We start from the raw sequence: 20,136 nt of genomic DNA on the forward strand, positions 1-20,136 counted from the left end.
TTGAATGTTCAACGAAACAGCAAAGTGCTCCGTTTTCGCAGTTTTTCAATACAGAGACCTGCGCGAGCATGTTGACAGTAGCTTTTGAACAATGTGACAGTCACGATTGGATTTAATTTTCTGTTATTTTTACTTGTGAAACACTTTTCAATTAGAAATAAATATCATTTTGAAACGTTGAATTTTGAAACAAATTGTTTTCCGATCGATGAAGGTAGAAAGCACTTAAAATTTAGTTTAATCTTGATATAAACATAACTTTAGAAGGTGCAGCGTTTTGCTTCAAAATGAACCAACCTGGTAAATTTATTTCATTGGCTCAATGTGCCACATGTTTACATGCATAGGGTTGAGTTCAACCTGAAACGGACTGCAGGATATCAGGTAATCACAGGAATAATTTTCGAAGCCTCATTTAAAATTCTATTGCCTACTAGGGTCTGTACTCTTATCGTGGTATTCTTTACCTGGTTATATTTTGCATTGATCCGTTAATATAAATCTACGTACCTGAAGCTGACCTGTGGTACAAAAGGTTATTGGGTTGTATGGGATACTGCATTTAGAAAATGCGTTACCTACATACAATTACCTGAAAAAACGGTTGATATGGTATACGATGGGTAAATATGTGGGTAGGTGATTACACATGATTGGAATTAATCACTTCTTTTCCCTAAAGTGGTCTCTTTGTGCCAGAAAAATCTTTGCACTTTGCACTAAACTGATTTTCCCGGTGAAAATGACTTTTTTCAATTTACTCACTAACTAGGGCAAAATCTCGCAGCAACGCTCAGTAGGAACTTTGTTGTCAACTTCTTCGTCATCCGTCCCTTCCCGTGCTCGCTCCACCCTTCCGCGCGACTAATGTACACTTTTTCCTCATCATCTGGTGTTTGTATGTTGTGTGCTTGAGCCGAGTGGCTACCTCGTCCTCCTGTTTGCGGACACTTTTTCCCGTGTGTTTTTCTCGCCCAAAACCGACCACAGGGGGCAAGTGTTTCCGTTTTTCTATCGTTTTATGCCATTGACCGACATCAAACGGCTCAAAATGTCCGACACGGTGATTGATTTAGTAAACGATTCTGAATCGGAAGACGTGATTATGATCGATGATCAACCCGAAACCAGTGAGCCAAAGGAAGAAAAGCAATCGATGGAGACCAATGAACAGGAGGAAGAACCGAATGCCTCGGTCAACGATACAGATGAGGTGGAGTTTGTACCGATCAGCCAGCAAACGTGAGTAAAAAGTGGCCGTCCTGGATGCCGACGTTGTTCTGTATGTGTTTTACAAAGTTGCGTCAGAGCTGAGGTCCGTGCAGGATATGAGGAACATTTTTTTGGTTATGGTTGTACGTAGAGCGTGTTGTTCGTTTGCATCTATTTGCGAAATAGTACAAAACATTCAACCTAAATTTAGGGCAAAAGGGCTTCTTTTTTCCTTTCCTATAACAATTTAATTCTTTAGACCGATATCGACGAATTGAACTACGCGAATCATATCAATTAACAAACGCGTGCATCGTTTTGTAGTGACTGAACATCGCTAAGTGGTCAAGGTAGTTTATTTTTATGCATATGTGCCAAACCCAATGTGATGCAGAACATTAACGGCACTCCTCTTATTTCAATTCCCTGCAGTTTTTGTTGTCGAGCAGACAAACCCGTCTCGAAAAGCCATACCCTATAGCCATAACCTACGATTAGAACAATGGAATGATTGACCTGACAACCAAGCACAATGGTTTTTATAAGACAGTGACAGTGAGAGTTTTCCTATTAGTTAAATTTGTGCGTTTCATGGCGAAACACCACCAAGATGAAAACTAAATAATGTTTCAAACATATCACTAGCTTTCATGTAGATAGAACTACAGTCTCATTAAGCATTTCTGTGGGTTCCTTCGGTAGACTTGCGGTAGATAATGAATCAGTATTTTTTTTTGCGGTAGACAACGAAGAGAAAATATTACTCGCCAACAAACAAGATAGATAACGATAAAATGTTTGTCGAAGTAGTATACCATGTTAATTTTTATTTATTATTTTACCTTCGTTTACATGTTCTTCGTAGGGAAAATTAGTTCTTTTGCAAATCAGTATTCTTATGCACTTTCGAAATAGACGATATCATTTTAAGTAACATTTCCTACACCCAATCGGCGTAGCAATAGCATTGTTTTCGAAATGAACAATCCGCCACATGATGTGCGGTGAAAAAGAGATGTAAAAAAAGGCCCTGGCATTTTATTCCCTGGCTGAGGTTGTGGACCACGCATTCACATATGCACCGGCACGTGGAGAATAAGTTGCGAGCGATCAGCAAAGTAGGCCGCACATATTGAACACCGGTAACCGCTGGTAGTAGTTAATTTAACATCTTCACTTCCCTCCTCCTGCCCGTGTTGTCGCTGCTTATGCTTTGTCGTCTCCGCCATGGCACCAACTAAAACACTCTCATCGTTGTCGGAAGAACGTGAGCTACTCCTGGTACTTCCCGCACCAAGTGCGATACCATCGTTAAGCAACATTTCGGCAAGCTTTTCTGGAACCACGTTCTCCTGCTTGATCACAACCGGAGTTGCTGCCGCTAACCTGTCCCCTCCGGTAGAAAACGTAGATTCTACGACTCCTGCGGACGTTCCTTCGTTTCCAATGACGTTGGATGATGTGTCCGTTTCTTGTAATCCGCCCGGCGCAAACGCTTCTCTGAGAAAACTGACCTCGCGTTCGAGCTGGCGACGGGTTAGTCTTCGTCCGTGGCTGTACAGTAGCGAGTTGGCATACGGGTCGGACAGGGTGGTCGATGATGCACTTGCTACCGCCACCCGCTGTTGTTGTTGCTTGGAAGGTGTACTTTGAACTCTCGCTTTATTCCGCACACGATTCGATGCAGTCTTTTTTCTTTGAGCTTTCTTCTTGTCACTAGCATCAAGGGGTTCCTTTTTGAAAAAGGTTTTCTCTTGCTTGACAACAATGGGTGGCAACAGCACCGCATGGCGGCTCGAAGGGGATGCTAATATGTCCACCGGCGGAACGCTGGTCGTCGTTGTTGCGGCGGACGACGATGTTGCTTTCAGTGGCGACCGAAGGATCTCGGCTAGATCGTTCACGATGTCGCTGTTGAAGCGATCGGTGTACTTTTCTCCGCGTGAAATTTCCATCAGCAGCTGCTCGTCCTCTTCCTCCCGCGTCCCACTAATTCCACTGCTGGCCGTCGAGATGAATCTCTGCCGGCTTCCTCCACCATATCGCTGCCGTAGGGTAGCCCGGGCTTCGTCCAAGCAACCTTCGATCAGCTGCTCCTCCATCGTGTCGATCGTGTTGCCATCATCCAGGAGGGGGAAATTCTCCGAAATCCTACTCGAAGGTATTTCGCGTACGTACGACGGCAGGACGGGGCCGCGCACATGCGACCGATTCCGTTCCAGCTCGGAGAATGCTTCCATCGCGTGCGAAACACTGCCGACTTCAGACGGTTGGTTAAGATCGTTACCATCTATTTCCCGGGGTGGCACATGTATGTGCTCTTTGGTAGAAGAATGCGCCACCGTTCGTTTTGCTCTGCTTGTAACCCTTTTGGTATCGCCATTCGCTTTCGTCGCCGGAGTACGTTTGTTGGCCGGTTCGGTATGAATCATTCGTGCCATACCAACGGCCATCGGCGATTTCGATGCCACTGTAGCTGCACCCTTTACACCACCCGCCCTGCGCTTCATGGAAGATTCTTCTTTGTGGTCGTTATTGTTAAACTTACTTGACATCGTTGTCGTCGTCGATGGCCTTTGGTTTGCCAAGTCTGCTCGGGGGTACGAATTTCCGTTGCTTAGCAGGTTGATACCAATGTCATCTATCATACTGTCGGTCGATAGGTCTCTTTTGCGCGCCCTGCCACTGCCACTTGATGTTGCCCCTTCCGCAAGCAGTTCGTAGGGTGAAATAAACTTTGACGAAGCTACAGTAAGTTTCTGTGCCTTTGAAGAATCACCGCCGCCGTATTCGTAGAACAATTCACTGGGCGTTTTTAACGTCCCATCCTCACGCTCTAGTACCATCGTCCTTTCGTACCGCTGCTGATCATCATTGCCACCATCATCATCGTCCAGCGACTGCTCATTCTCCTCATCATCGTCGTCCTCTTCGCCTGCCGCCAGCGTAGAAGCCGCCTTTTGCCTTCGACGCCCGCTCTGCAGCCGCTCCAATTCGTGCGGTTTCAGCTTCCGGCGGCGTTTGTACTTGCGCGGGTATGTGGGCGGTTTGCGCTTCATGGCCGTGTTGGTATCGCTGTGCTCGATGAGGTGCTGCACTAGCTCCGGCCCGGTCGCAAACAGACTGCTGCACACGGGACAGTAGTACGGTAGCTCCGCGCTGCCCCGTTTCGGTTCCGGTTGCGAATGGTGTGCACGAATGTGTTCGCGCAGGACCACCCGCTGATTAAACTCCTTCGGGCAGACAGAACACCCGTACGGCTTTTCGCCCGTATGCACCCGTTCGTGCTTCCGCAGCGTCCCACCGTCCGCGAACGCCTTCCAGCAGAACCGACATGCGTACGGTCGTTCGCCGGTGTGGAGCCGCAGATGTATCTGCTGCGAGGATCGCGAACCGAACGTTTTGCCGCATTCCTTGCATGGGTAGTTGTTCGATTTGGAGTGCGAATGTCGGTGGTTCATTAGCGACCGGCCGTCCGGGAACTCCTCACCGCACACCTCGCAGCGTACCGTCTTGTTCCGGTGCGAACCCATGTGCCGCTTGAGCCGGCCCATGTGATGGAACGTTTTGCCGCACTTGGAGCAACAGTGGACCCGTTCGCGCGAATGATCGTACGAGTGCTTCATCAGGCTGTTCTGATTTTTGCACAACTTTCCACATATCGCACATGACGAGTCCGTGAGCTCGTGCCGGTGGCACTCCTGGATGTGCTGCTTGATGACGATTTCGTTGGGGAACTTTACACCACACAGCTGACACTCGTGCGGTTCGTTTCGGATGCAAATTTTGCTCGTGTGCGCCAGTAGATCGGACTTTTTCGTGAACGCTACACCACAGTGGCGGCAGAATAAAGGCTGCTGGTGCTGGTCCTGTTCCTGCGCCGCCAAATCGCTCTTACTTTGCTGGTCTTCATAATCTATCATGTAACCAATGTCGTCTTGCCCGATGTTCTGATCCACGGCATCCAAGATCATCTCACACAGCTCTCGCTTCACGATCGTGTTGTCGGAAACTACTACCGCAGTCGGACCATGTGCTAGCTGAATGTGCTTCTTCAGTTGCTCCGGACGATCGAATACCATATGGCAGCTATCACAAACGAACTGCTGTTGGGCATCGTTCGTCAACGTTGATACTCGCTCTTCCTTAACTACGAAGGAACTAGTTTTGTGTGTTTTGACCGAACGCTTTGGGCCACCACCACTGTTAAACTGCGGGTGAAAAACATCCGGGTGCTTTTGCCGGATGTGATCCTGCAGCAGCATTCGATCCCAGAACCGTTCGTCACACGTCGTGCACCGGAACTGCATGTCGCCACCGTGTACGCGGGAATGCGAAGCCAGCGCCTTTTCCCGTCCAAACGAAACGCCACACTGTTGGCACACGAACGGTTTCCGCTCATCGACCACCGGGAAGGCCGGCTGCTGCAGTGTCGTTCCCTCGTCCAATGGGGGCAGAAAACCATCACCAATCACATTCGTGACAGTTCCCGGCTCCTTTTTTATGTAGCTATTATTTGGTGCCGCATTCCGTCGACTTCCCTTCAAGAGTACTGATTTCCCGGCGCGGGACGCTTGACGTCTCGGCGAGCTTGTGGCATCCGGTTGACGCGCTTTGCGCGCCGAACTAACACTCCGGTTACTTTCCGCCGTCGTTGGTGGGCTATGGTCGTACGAAAAGGAACCATCTTCGAGGAGGGTACTCATTGTGGCGACCGTTGGATCGTTGCTATATTGTAACCTGATGCCACCGTAGGAAGACGTCGTCGTGGTCGAGTTTGTCGACGAAATTAGCTGCATTGGGGGTTGCGCATTATAGTTCACGGCCCGGGTCCCTTCGTTGAACAAATCTTCATCGTCGCTGGACTGATGGGCACGCTGCTTGCTATGGTGTGTCATGGGCAAGATATCGTCTGAGAAGGAAGGACAACAAAATAAGTTGGTATTTTCTTCTACTTTTTTTTACAAAATAAGTGAAAAAACTTTTGCAAACTGAGGAAAAGCACATTCGATCCAAGTATACGCTGAAACATGTGTTATGTTTGTGTTTTAAAACTGTTTGCCTCACGATTCAATACTTACAGTCGATATCGTCGCTTCGAAGCGCTGTTGTTTCGTCCAGATTGCTGGTGGCATATGCGTGCTGTTTAAAGTGATTTGTAAGATCGATACGCCTTCCGTACTGAGCACCACACAGATTGCACACGTATGGGCGATCGTTCGAGTGTGCCACCAAGTGGTGCTCCAAGTTGGCCTTCTTCCGGAACCTCCGGCTGCAGAAATCACAAGGAAATGGCCTCGACAGCGTGTATTCGTCCTGGTCGAGTGGAACGGAAATGTCATCCTCCACCTGGCCAGCGATCGTACTGGCGCCGAGCTGATCTACCGTGACCTGCACACACTCCTCACCCTGCGATTGCACCCAATCGTCCGTTATCACCTCTTCCATTACTTCGCATTCCTCGGCATACTGCGTTTCCTGCTCGCAAGCGACATCGTTTGACTGCATCATCTTAGACGCACTGTATTCGTCCATCGGAACCTCGCCGGTCGATTCCGTCGCTAAATGGTAGACTTGATTGTCGGCTTCTGCCACCACCAGGGACGACCCATCACACGCATCCGTGCTGGTGTCCATGATCAGATTAACCGGTGGCATCTGATCGATGTTTTGAATCGAGCTCTCGTCAACAATATACTGCCGTGTTTCGGGCATTTGAAGCATGATCGGTCCTGTCGAATGTTGCTGATAGGGTTCACTTGTTCCAATGCCATAGACGGTCCTGCTACCACCAGTTGTCACAATTCCCGTTCCCATCAGTTGATCCGACGTAATCTGGCTTCCAATATTCACTATTCTAAGTTGCCTTCCGGGAGGCACCGCGGCGGCAATGATGGATGATCCTACATTGCCAGACGTTTGACCGGTATTTACAGGCCATATCGAGTATGTTTGATCCATTTCGTTGCTATTCGCACAACGCGGAATGCGATGCTAGTGAAACGAACTGCAGAATAGATGGAACCAATTCACAATTCACATATCAAAAAGAAATATTATAGTCTCGAATGCGTTACTGCTTGCCGAGCGAGATTTGACAGTTCTGTGTTCCGTGCACTCTATTCCCGAACCCAGAAAAGCTAACGAATCATGAAACTAACACAAACGGAACCCACAGTGGGCGACTAGCTTGCACGCACACACCTGCTTTCCATGATGGTGGAGTCGATTTGAGTTTGGTAGATGAAAAATTTAAGGTTATGGACGAAGAAATTGAGGTTATTCTGCAATTTTCCGACATCAAAACAAATGCCCCGCAATCAGCTGATGTTGCCGATGAACACACAATGCATCGGAATGATGCAAGACAATGCAGTTTTGTATTTTAAACCATCCATCACGCAGACAAAAAGATAAATTTAGCTCAGACTGCCTATTCAGGGCGCCATTTTCGAAAATTATTTTCTTTTCAACTGGTATCACTTATTCGAGCCACTTTTCCCGCGCGCGCTTTGCCCTTCGATATTTTGTACCAACATTACAATGAAAGCAGTTGCGTTTGCTTACTTGTTTGGATTGTTTTCACAAATTGCCACTAGATTCACTTGTGAAACCATATTTTTTGCTAAAGATCAGAATCTCACTGCTTTAAAGTTTCAATTATCGAGCGACGTATCAGAGTCAACGGTAGCGGGTAGAAGCTGTTTTTCAAAACAAAAATCATAAACTACTTTCATGGAGATGATTTGGAGGACAGTATTTTAACTTTGCTTTCAGTAGAAGTCCCGAGGACACTGAATTGACGGTCACGAACAAGTTTCTGTCCTCAATTCCACTGTTTGAGCGTTTTTCATTCGTTTACTGTTCACTTTTATGGAGGAATTGCTATCAAACATACACAACAAATGCTGCATGGTATGCGTGAGCGTGCTGAACATGAAAATTCAGTACGGGTTTGACATTTGCTGAGGATTCAAAGAAGCACGTGTATAGAACGATTCGTTGGTCATTGTTTTGTATGGAATATGCTTTTTTATTTATGCGAGAAACCATCTTTATCACCTCTCATTGCATCAGGCCAGAAACGGTTATCTTTGGAGCCTATTTCTATCAAAACTGCTGATTGTTCTTTCAAGAATTGTAGTGACAGGTACTTTTAAATGAAATGCAATTGCATTCAAGGAGCAGTAAAGCGATTCAGGTTCCTCGAAACCAAGGTTCACGTTTATTTGATGGGATTTTTTGGCAGAGCATGTATTTCCGTCGCTGATTGGTTGGAAAAGATTTTTATTTGTTCCCATTCTGTTTAGGGCTAGGCCTATCTATTTTTTTTATAAAAACCCACATTTAATCCTTGACTATTCAATGGAATATGAAAAGACATGGACACAACTGTCAGAGTGCGTGGATTGAATGAACCTGCTATGGTTGGTCGACTAGACCTTGGTATCGTTGCAGCGAGTGAGAAATTGCGTTGCCATTGAAACTGGTTCCTAAAATCGGGAAAACCGAAAAACGGGACGTGTTGTTTGATTGGCAAAGCAGTTTCCACTTGCCGTTTGTCCTCTCTCGACGCGAGGAAACATCAATCGCGTCGTCACGAAAAGCTTGCGAGCTCGTCTTTTGCTTTCATAATTCTGCAGCTGGGCGAGTCATGGAGGTGGTAGAAATCGAAAGGTATGTTGTACTTCAGGCATGGTGGTTTTCTTTATCCCAGTTCGAATCGGTGGAAATGTTTGATATGATATGTTGTTTGTGAATTGACTTGCAATACCAGCGAGATCTATCTGAGGGCTCACAGTTTACAGGTTCACATTAAGTCGTGTATTTTCTTGGCATAAAGTAGGCTGCATACTGTGTTTTTTTTGTTCTTTTTTTGTGTTACCTACGAGGTGAATATTTATATCCGAGCTTCTTCGTGTGTCTTTCTTTTCCCCCGAATTGACCGTGCTCAACCGTTGCCAGAATCAATTTACTCGTTTTATTGTATTTTTTTCAACGGACAATAATAATAGCTTGAATAATTTTCATCGTTTTCACCTGTTGTACGGGTTTTAGGCTTGCAGAGGAAAAGAAAAATGCCGGAAATGAAGAATACAAATCGAAACGCTACGACGATGCGCTCCGTCTGTACACCGAAGCGATAAACCTTAGCCCGGACACCGCAGCTTACTATGGCAACCGTTCCGCCTGCCACATGATGCGCGGTGATTATCGAGCCGCACTGAACGACGTGAAAAAGGCCATCAGCATTGACGAAAAGTACGAAAAAGGATACATCCGAATGGCAAAGTGTTCTCTCGTGCTTGGTAAGTTACCGCTGGGCTGCCTTACGTTGCCAGTTTCCGCGTTGAATGTGTACTAGACCAGCCTTCTTCCTCCTTTCAGGTGATGTCGTTGGAACAGAGCAGGCGATCCGGAAGTTTCTAAGTTTTGATCCTTCGAATACGGCTCTGAGAGATGAAATAACGCTGTTGAAACAACTGCGCGATTTCAACGAGAAAGCAGCCGCATGCTATGATTTGAAGGACTATCGCACTTGCCTCTTCCACTGTGATAACGCGATCAAGATAGCCCCGGCGAGCATACAGAACAAACTCCTGAAGGCTGAATGTTTGGCTATGCTGCATCGCTTCGAGGAGGCGGGCAACATTGCAATCACCATCATGCAATCGAACAGCGCCAACGCGGATGCGATCTATGTGCGTGGATTAACTCTCTACTATTGTGACAATCTGGAGAAGGGCCTGCTGCACTTTGAACGGGCACTGATGCTTGATCCGGACCACAAGAAGGCAAAAGCGATGCGCCAGAAGGCGAAACAGCTGAAAGAGAAGAAGGAAACGGGTAACGAGCTGTTCAAGACGGGCAAATTCCGGCCGGCTTTGACAACGTACAGCGAGGCACTGGAGATCGATCCACTGAACAAGGACATTAACAGCAAGCTGTACTACAACCGGGCGCTGGTAAATTCGAAGCTTGGCAACCTTCGGGAAGCGATTACCGACTGCACGAAAGCACTGTCGTTGAACGAAAAGTACATGAAGGCGCTGCTTCAACGTGCCAAGCTACACTACAACATGGAAAACTACGAGGAAGCGGTGAAGGATTACGAGAAGGCGCTCAAGCACGACCGTTCAATGGAGATCAAGAACCTGCTGAAGGATGCCAAGCTGCAGCTGAAAAAGTCAAAGCGCAAGGACTACTACAAAATTCTCGGTGTCACAAAGCAGGCGTCGGAGGATGAGATCAAGAAGGCGTACAGAAAGCGCGCCCTGGTACACCATCCCGATCGCCATGCGAACGCCACGGATGAGGAAAAGAAAGAACAGGAACGTAAGTTCAAAGAGCTCGGTGAAGCTTACACGGTGCTCTCGGATCCGGTGAAAAAATCGCGCTACGACAGTGGGCAGGACTTGGAGGACATGAGTGGTGGTGGTAAGTTGTTGATTCGTGCTTGTTATGCTAGTTACTTTTGATTTACGTTGTGTGTTTGGTTTTGTTTTCAGCTGATTTTGATCCGCAGAATGTTTACCGACAGTTCTTCTTCCCGAGCGACTTCTCCTTCGGCGGATTTCCTGCATCCGGTGGCAGCGGGCAGGGCGGAAATTATTCTTTCCATTTTGGTTAAGGTCACCAATGCGGTGATTGTAGCATATTAGTTTAAGCAAATCCATAAAATAATCGTAGAGCAAGCGATAAAGCATATAACATAAAAAGTGGCAAATCTTATATGTATCATCACTTACGTCGATTGTCGGGTGTCCTTTCCTCGTTGGTCCTCCAATTGGAAATGAATATTTTCCTTTTTATCGTTTTTGTTGGAACGATCCAATACGTCATCTGGGCAATGCATATTAGCGGCTTTTATGCTGTCGCGTACTGATTTTGTAAGTAGAAACAACCTACCCCAATAGTTGATTTCTACACATTGTGCTTTATTCCGATTCTACGGCTTTTTTAAAAAACTATCTTTTTTTTGTAACGAAAGAGATTCCGTTGTTAGCAAGGATAGTGTAGATGAAAACATTTTTTACTTGAAGTAAAGTGCATTTTTTTTATTCTTCGCAACCGATTGGAGCAAGAACTGCGTTGCGTGTTGATGGTGCGGTTATCTTTTTCGCAGTGTGATGATCGTTTTTCGAATCCCAACCGAGACCGGACCCTCCCTTGTACGAGGACTGACTATCCACGTACAACAAGGAAAACAAGTCTAGTAAGCCCTTAGCGGGCAGGCATGACCAAGAGATCGTTCCGCCAAGAAGAAGATGATCGTTTTTAATCGTTTTGTTTATAGCAGAACATACTTCATATATCCATGCAAAAATGCAACGTTTTGCAAAATAAATGTTGCTGGCTTCTTAGCCAAATTGAAGGCCCATCGAAAGTGATGTGTACCACTTATGGATTGAAAATGGTGGACAATTTTCAGTGGTTTTCCAGGTCAGTGGGATTATTTAAAACTCCCGTAACTGAAAACGGTTAGGAGAAAATGTTGGTCTAAACCAGGGAAAACCAAAACCGGACCATACCTTGTACGAGAGGATTACCTATCCTGGTAGAAGAAAAGAGTTATGACGAAAATGTATTTGTTTCTCAAACGGTACATCTATGAACAAATTCCTTGAATGCTAAAGCACGACCCCTGCCATGTGAAACGCGTGACCCTTTGAAACGATATCTAAACCATTTAACTGCTGACATACACTGGAATACAATGTACTACTGATAAATAAAGAAATGAGAAAATAAAAATAAAAAAGTCAAACAGAAAATGCCCAAGGTAATGATATAACAAAAATAAAAAAATAAAATACCAATAGCTGTTTTGCGAAAACTTATCGGAACATAATGTAACCTACTGTTGTACACGTTGTAATATAGTTTTGGGGTAGTTCCACGAAAGAAAATGTAATATGATGTAGTGAGGAAAATAGAAATGCGTTTGCTTTTTTTATTTAATACAAATTGCTTCTTTGTTACGTTGACATAATGCTTTCGAACGTCGCACTTGCATGTTCATTCTAACTTGAATTTATTTATTAAAACACATCACTTACATTCATAAGTGCACGGTTGATAGACTGATTGCTTCAAAAAGGGGTTCAGGATGATCAGGTGATAAATCCATGTTTAATTTGAATACGCATTCCGCTTTCCTTAGCACATCGTACGAGCACAGCCCATGGTCCGTTTTGTCCGGTAATATCCGTATCTGTTCGAAGTGTTTCATAGTTAATGCCGAATATGCCGTGGATATTGCTTCGTAGTATATTATTAAATATTATTGTAACTGGTTTTATATAGGGGGGAGCGTGTCCTAGGCTGGTCCCCATTGTAGGTTTTTTTTCGCTTTCTCTGTTCTAACACTTTGCTTACTAGTTCTAAATATGTATATTTCAGTTTATGTGTATATATATATATATATATGATTCATGAACATGCAAATCATCTTCACGGAGGGTTGAAAGAATCCAATAGATGCTAAAATAATTGCCTCCGCCGCGTGGTAAAGATAAATAGAAACGAGTTCTAATGTAAATATCTGTTTCCGATTCGAAAATCAACATTGCCTCTTGCACGTTTAACTATGTTTATCAGGTTAAAAATGGAGCCTAACAGGCCGGACCTCGGGTTGAATGTCCCGATCAACGCTGTAATGTGTATGTTTAAAAAAAAAGCACCTCTCAAAGTCCGTTCACAGGATTTTAGTGTGCCTAACTAACGATAGTTGCTAAGGTTTACGTTGTGTCCTAGTGTTACTGGCTTCGTTTTGCTATCACACATTGCTAAAGAGTACTGGTGAATGTTTCCTAGTGTAGATTAATACTGCTTTTACCTGGTCGGTTCTTGCCCTACAATTCTATACTACTTCGTGTTGCTACTTAACGTTTCTCGCACTTTAAAATCCTTTATCTCTAACAGTTTCGTTTTTTGTTGTAGAAAAATGTGGGGTGACAATAACAGCTCTAACGTATCAGTGACTTATTGCAGCATCGTATGGTGGCAGTTTTCTCCTTCGTTTATTTCTCCTGAACCATTCAATGCGGTATCTTCAGCTATAACCATTCGTAGCTAGAATCGAAGGAAAAACTCTAAATCGATTATATAGGTCAGACCCGATTCAATCGCTTACCTGGCTCGCTGTGGAAGAAGTGCGTAAAGCGGAAAAAGGATATCAAGATAAGTACCGAAGTATTTGAACGAAAGTAAATCAGCGTAAAGCAATACCTTACGATGGTTATATTGATTGTAACGATTATGGGATTTTCTCACAGCCTCAATTACAGCATCCTTAACCCTAGCACCGTCCATATGGTCCTCCCAGGCAGCTGCGGGTGGTGAAAAAGGAAGCTATTAGCATATGCATCCGAGTTACCTTTCAGTGTACCACTTACCAGCCATACAGTCCGTAAAGAGCAGCAACGTTTTCAGTGGTCGCTTGTTGTACTTTGGCGAGATGCCATCGTAATTGTAGTGGATTAGTAGCCTGTCCGCGAACAACCTTTGATATGTCTCACTGAGCGAGGTATTGTGTGTTTTCAGCTGGCGTAGAATGGCGATCTGCAAAAAAAGAGAATATAGGACATAGGATTGAATGGTATTAGGCATTCTTTTTGGCGCTTCTCCTTACATAACGCTCCCTAGATTCGCTGCTAGTCCGAATCAGGTGTTCCAGTTGTTCCAGCTGTTCGACCGTCTCCACCGGAAATTGAATATCTCCGACACTAGCCAACAGGCTATCGCTCAGCGTGTCCGTATGTGCCGGTTCGGAAAGGGGTAGGACCAGTTCGTCCACGTCTTCACCTTCGCTGACGGTGGCTGCACGAAAAAGAAGAATCATTCGAAGGAGCTGTGGAAAACGACATACCGGTGGATGACTTACTGTCCGTTTCGTCGACAAGCAGAACGACAGGTGCAGGGGAGAGCCTACTCGTGCCATCTTCGCTGTCATCCGGATCGGGCGGTTTACAACGGACGATCAACTCATCGTCGTCTACCACATGTTCCGGCCGATCAGGATCGTGATCACCATTGCATTCCGATGTGTCCAAACCATCTGAAGGCAGCTCCTGCTGCCTATCCACACGCATTTCCCCCGCTACAGGTAGCGCCTCGGTGTTGTTTCCCGGCTGGCAAACATCCGTGTCGATGACAGTATGATTATCCGAGCTGCTCGAAACGCTTAGCTCGGCGATAGGCAGCAATGGCAACGAAACTCTTTCGTACTCTAAGCTTGATGTCCCATCGGGCTGTGGTTCTTGGGCAGCTATGGTCGTTGGCTCGGGTTGACCCTCCTGCTCACTTCCTCCACTGTCGTCCACGGGTGGTTTGCGCTCGTTGGCTTGGACCCGATGGTTGCCAAACAGGAAGCGCTGCTTGTGCAGCCGATTGAAGCGGTAGATCTCGTTGCTACGCAGGCATTTCGTACGGAAGAGAAGAAACTCGTCCAGCTTGAACGCACAATCCTCGCAGATCGGCGACGGGAAATCAAAGTCCTTGGAAAGCTGCAATGGTTGAAGTTCGTGGACTCAGCAAGGATTATGCTCCTTACGACCTCCGAAATAAAATATCGCTCACCATAATCGCTGTACATTCGAAGATTTTCTCCACCAACGTGTCGGTCACTTCCTTGCTATTTTCCGACTGGAAAATGCACTGCACGATGGCCTTATCCGACAGGCACAGGCGACATTTGCTCTCCAAGTTCGGGATAAGGTGTTTCCTGTTATAGAACGGAAAAGTAACAACCAACAAGTAAACAACTTCCGCCTCCTGCGACTTATCGTGGACAAAATGGGGGACGGCGCTTCTCTTACTTGAAAATGTTCCGTAACTTAGCCATCCGGAAGTAATGACGACACAACGCACGAACGGGAACGAATCGAAAAAGGATTACTGCGGTCGATCCACGAGCGGAAACTCAAACTCAATGCAAATCGTTTACCGGGAGGGAAAATAACGAAAGTGTGTTTTGGGAATGGAACGGAAAAACCTAGAGGTTTGGCCGCCACATACAGGGAAGTGGAAAGCACGGACCACCAAAGTCGTATCGGAAAACTGACAAACCGTCGGTGCACGTTTGCCCCAAAGGAAATTTTTACGATGCTGCTTGTTCTTTTATTGTTTTTCATCAGTGTATCTCCGTTTGCCACACGCGTTTGCTATTCTTGCCATGTTCGGATGCTCTCGTTCACTCGCTTTTCAACGAAAAAGGACGACGGCAGGATTTTGACAGTTTGGAAGCTTTCCGTTTCCTTTACACATACCGTGAGCTGGAAAACGCACATGGTTGCTTCGATGTTCCGAGGTTAGGGAAACATTCGCCAGGCGAAAGGTGCCGAAAGGAGGCGAATGGATTGGAGAACCTCTACACTGCTGTCCATTGGAGTCGGTGCACCCGTTGGATTTGTAATTTGTTTGAAGCGAAATCAGCAGGACTTGCTTGGACGAACCAGGGCGCCTCGCGTATCCACTTTGGCGGGAACGTTTTGGAACTTCTTCATCGTGAACCGTTGCTTGCTAGTACTTCCGGTGGTTGGGCGAGCCGATGGATTGACGCGAATTTTTTTCTTCGGTTTCTTTTCGGCCTCCAATTTGTGTGTGGTCTCTCGGAAAGCACTTGCCTCGAGTTGCCACTGCCGAGCGTACGACCAATCCAGCAAACAGTCGATCTTCGGTTCGCCTTCCTACAAGGATGAAGACGATGGGAACGCTTGCTCGATGTGTGCCGAGAAATGCTTACCATATCGTAGGACGGCCGGAATGGACGCTGCCGACGGATATCTGGAAGAACAAGCAGGTTGTCCTTCGGTTTGGCCGGGTACGCCTTGGTCCATTCGTATCGCAGAGGTGGTGGGCACGCACCCGGTTGATTCCTCTTGTTTTGCGTCATGGCGTTCCCTTCCGAACCGAACGAACCGATGTGATGGTCTAATTACTCGTTCGGTGAGAGACAGGAAAGCAATTTTATGTAGCGATGCATACTTGGATTTGCAAAGAGAAAGTATGAAAAACAGTTACTAAGGGAAACACGAACCCGCCAAGGTTTTCAATTGTCTAAAATTATTATTAAGTGTCTGCTTTTGAGAGTCTTTCACATTTCACTTACTAATTGTCCCGTATATGGTAACCCTTTTCAGTACATTATCATCTCTTAAAGCGTTTTGAACGAAAAATGGCACCAATTTTCATCCAAAATATAAGATACAGATGAGGATAAGTTTTTCCCATTCCTCATGCACCTTATCTACGTCACGGAGAACTGGAAAATTGTTAGAAAAATAGAGCATATTTTTAAATAATTAAATTGTTCATGCATAAATAGTAAGATAAAAAGTTTTAAATTTAGACTCTACTCATTATACAAATATAAACGGCCTCATATGATGGTCCAATATGTTGTTACATGAAATTGTTGTGCAAATGTTGTTACACGAAATTTCATAATCTGGTTGGTTTAAACTCCTTTAAAAACAAACGTACTAGATACGTTGGAACAACCTGCAAAATTTGCAGAGATTTTGGGGTTCCGAAGTGGAATTAACGCACGCTGTAGTTAAAAACTAGACTTCGATTTCTACTCTTTGGCAAACCGAAGGCTAATCCTTTGCAGTGATTTAATACGCAATAGAAGCAATGCCTGCGTTTTCCGAGTACATCCTTCCATCATCCATCTTCAATCTTTCGTGCCATGTTCATATCAATTTTGCTTCGAGTGGCGTCATGGTCACCTCTACGCATCAATTACATCACCATCAGTGCGGTGCCAATTACATGCACGTGACATATGCAGCCTGGTCGTGATCCTGTCTTCGACATCATAAGTTTTATTCCTCTCTTCCCGGATGGTGGCCCCGTAGTCCTTTCACATTCTGCAACAACCGTCCTGAGGAGGCTGAAGTGACGTGAGCGTAGTGATGATTAAAATGTCACCTCCGTTTGGCTAGTGGTTTGCCTATTTTCTTTTTCTTCAGCCACCACCCGTTGCTGTTTGATATTGCGCTCCGGGAAGGATGAGCCAAGTCGTATCTCTGCATACGAGTGTTGGTCACACGCCGTAATGGCTCTCACCACGAGCCACGGGTAATAGACTGGCTAATTTGATCTAGGCCACACCGACGAAAGTTACAGTCACATTGCAGACATGGTTCGTTTGCCACTCGGACGTCTTCGTCGTCGGCGGATGGTGCGAAGTGCAAGGAATAGCCTTAAATGAAATGAAACGGCTCGGCCCACAACGGTCAGCCAAGGGGCTCGGCTAGGCTTGCAGCCATAATTGACACCAGGAGAAACAACATCACGTAATCGAATGAATCCGTCTTCTCGGGAGTGGCATTTGCCGCATCCCTGGAACTAGTCTTTGTGAGAGGATGGTGTGCCTCTTGACCTCGCTCGGAAAAGCGGTGTGCAATTAAAAGTTTCCTCACGACCAACGACAACGACCTGCGGCCACAGATCACCATAGCAAGTCTAGATCATGCCACTCAAGAAAATAACCAAAATAACGATGGTGGCACAAATGGCAAATGGATCACGGGTGAACGACGACGCTACTAAATTTCCCTCGGCACGTTTTCCATCGCTAGTCAAAAACTAAGGCTGGTATTAATTAAAATTTCATGTTTAACTAGAACACTCCCTATTTATGTGCTTCCCGCAAGCTAACGCTTTTAGCGAAATAGAACCTTCCTCCCGCCCCTTTCTCCTCCTCCACGGGAGGGTGGAATGTTTGATTTACCTTTTAATAACTGCGCGCTGGCACTAAATGGCGCTTCTTTGACTGGGCCGGAAAAAGCGACATGACCAACTCCAGAAGCAAAGTTACCGGGAAAACTGATGCCCACTTGCACTTGTTGACAGAGCGGTGGAAGAAAAGTGGCGGCGGTTCGCGAACCAACAGGCCACAGGGATGTGGTTTTTTGCTTGAGCGGATTAGTGTCAGTTTTTAACGAAATGCTCCTTTCAGTTGTGGTTGAGACGGTTTTCAACAGTTTGTCAGCAATGCCACATTTTTTGCTTCTAATTTTGATGTATAATGAACCAGCGTTACTTTCCCTTAATTTGCTGGGGCATGGGAAATGTCTGCTAACTTTCCTGATTTGTGGACGAAAAGTTTTGATTTACTTTCGGTATCAAGTAACTAATGATTTATTAATGGTGCTTTATTTTGCCACTACACTTTGAAAATCCACTTTTATTTACATGCAAAACACTTGTTGCACGGTAAAAATTTTAGCAGTAGAAAAAGTTAATATTTTCCCGAAATTAAATAAAAGATATTTCTTAAAATTCAAATAGCTAAAATGGCTCCACCTATTCGTCAATGAGAGTTAATATTGGCAATCTTCCTTCAAGTATAAGTTTTCAAAATAGCTATTTAATTAACCTATTTATTTTAGTCTTTCTCCAAGTCCTTTACAATGGACACAACTCATTATATTCGATAAATGTCACCACTTTGGCTCAATGCCAGGCCTTAGCTCGAACAGCTAAGTAAGTTATCACAAAATGATGATGGGAGAGAAAACAGAGAAGAGCAAATTGTTTGCTCAATTGATCGTTTGATTTAATTGTTTTCGCTAGCCCCTTGGGTTTGGGAGTTGTGCCAGTCTCGCCGGTCGTCAGATTAGAACGGAAGTAGACCTTTCCTTCCGTCGCGAAAGCAAAACATAAAATTCTTTCATGCTGTACCTCTTGGCAGTGGCCGTGAGATATTTAGCTTATAAATAAAGGTCTCGTGGTGACTCGACGATTTATCAAATGTTGGGGACGGAGCACGGACTGCATGCTAGGATGGAGACAGTCCGTAACGTTGCGCGCGATGAGCTGTAATTGGCAAATTGGACAAATATTGTGCGTCAATCTTCGGTCCACCCATCGTCGGGATTGTTTCCATCGCGAGCAATCTGAGCATATTTGAGTTGATCGAGGATTACGATTATCGGGTTCAAGTGGTACCAATGCCGGGTTGGACTTCAAATAGCACCAGTGACGTCTTTTAGATTGTACGTAGTCTGATTAGACTGAAAAAAAACACGTTTTGGTGTGCTGTACGAAGATGGACAATTTTATTCATTTTTAATTTAATTTTTGTTAAATATTCCAAGACTCTAAAGCCTATAGCAAGCATTCCAATGACCACCGTAGACCGATTTAATGTGCAGGAAGAATCATTTGAAGCGTTTTTCAAATCAAACAATTGACCACCCAGGTTTATTTCGATTGGGTAAGGTTAGGAGAGACTCCTCTATTACTCCCAATTACCGGATCAGGGGTCCACACACCCATTGCCTTTCCCCTGCAGTCCCTTGGTCGAGAGGGTCACGTCAAGGTCGCCCGTGGAGTGAACCCTGGTGGGTGGTTGAAAAGGGAAAATCGCAGCGGAAGTGGCTGTCCGTGGCAGTGACATGTCCATTTTTTCATCCTCCCCTACCCAACGGCTAACTACATGTGAATGGGTGGTTGGGTGGGTTGGGTGTATGCCTGCATATATGCGAGGCATTTGGTGACTGCATTTGATCGATTGAGCTGCACACTGCATTCCCACGAACGATGGTGGATGGCGATTCCAGGGTAATAGAATGGGGGTGCTTAAATCGGACCGCCAAAAGTATAGAGCGTTTTATTTAAAGCATGCAATTCAGGGTTGAAGTTCTCTGAGACTGGGAATGGAAGAACGCAAATATTGAAGGTGCTTGAATGTACGAAAAAATGAGTACGGTGGACTGTATTTGATCAGTGAGGAAATGAGTTTTTAAGTCATGGCCGTTTGTGGGATACCCCGCACGCATCGAAAATCTCTTTTGGACTCGCCCAGTTTCGCATAATATTTCAAATCGATAATAACATTTCTGACAAAATTAAATATTTTTGAAGTTGTGCTAAAACTACTATAGATCCCTAAAAATATCCCATTTGAAA

At 45.4% G+C, this 20,136-nt stretch overlaps 3 protein-coding genes across 6 annotated transcripts; 1 reads left to right on the forward strand and 2 right to left on the reverse strand.

The window, feature by feature from the left end:
* The first annotated feature begins 921 nt into the window (after window positions 1-921).
* LOC131266745 (dnaJ homolog subfamily C member 7) lies at window positions 922-11,717 on the forward strand. Of its 4 annotated transcripts, XR_009178374.1 has the most exons (5): window positions 929-1,242; window positions 9,271-9,521; window positions 9,601-10,650; window positions 10,722-11,339; window positions 11,478-11,717. XR_009178374.1 is itself a non-coding variant. In XM_058269367.1 (4 exons), the coding sequence occupies exons 1-4, from the start codon at window positions 1,022-1,024 to the stop codon at window positions 10,841-10,843; spliced, it is 1,641 nt and encodes a 546-aa protein (XP_058125350.1). In that variant the 5' UTR covers window positions 922-1,021; the 3' UTR covers window positions 10,844-11,717. The 4 variants fall into 4 exon arrangements, 3 of the variants coding, with proteins under 3 accessions (XP_058125350.1, XP_058125349.1, XP_058125351.1); XM_058269367.1 differs by having other exon boundaries at window positions 922-1,242; window positions 9,601-10,647; window positions 10,722-11,717; XM_058269366.1 differs by having other exon boundaries at window positions 10,722-11,717.
* LOC131266736 (uncharacterized) lies at window positions 2,003-8,067 on the reverse strand. The gene is made up of 4 exons (XM_058269352.1): window positions 8,027-8,067; window positions 7,780-7,913; window positions 6,294-7,219; window positions 2,003-6,124 (listed from the first exon to the last, which is right to left on the reverse strand). Exons 3-4 carry the CDS (start codon window positions 7,171-7,173, stop codon window positions 2,283-2,285), a joined length of 4,722 nt encoding a protein of 1,573 aa, XP_058125335.1. The 5' UTR covers window positions 7,174-7,219; window positions 7,780-7,913; window positions 8,027-8,067; the 3' UTR covers window positions 2,003-2,282.
* A 3,927-nt stretch (window positions 11,718-15,644) lies between the features above and the next one.
* On the reverse strand, window positions 15,645-16,108 carry LOC131266760 (uncharacterized). Its single transcript, XM_058269384.1, has 2 exons — window positions 15,959-16,108; window positions 15,645-15,902 (listed from the first exon to the last, which is right to left on the reverse strand). Exons 1-2 carry the CDS (start codon window positions 16,106-16,108, stop codon window positions 15,645-15,647), a joined length of 408 nt encoding a protein of 135 aa, XP_058125367.1.
* Between the last annotated feature and the right edge of the window lie 4,028 nt (window positions 16,109-20,136).

This window comes from Anopheles coustani, chromosome 2 (genome assembly GCF_943734705.1).
Source record: "Anopheles coustani chromosome 2, idAnoCousDA_361_x.2, whole genome shotgun sequence".
Classification (NCBI taxonomy): domain Eukaryota; kingdom Metazoa; phylum Arthropoda; class Insecta; order Diptera; family Culicidae; genus Anopheles; species Anopheles coustani.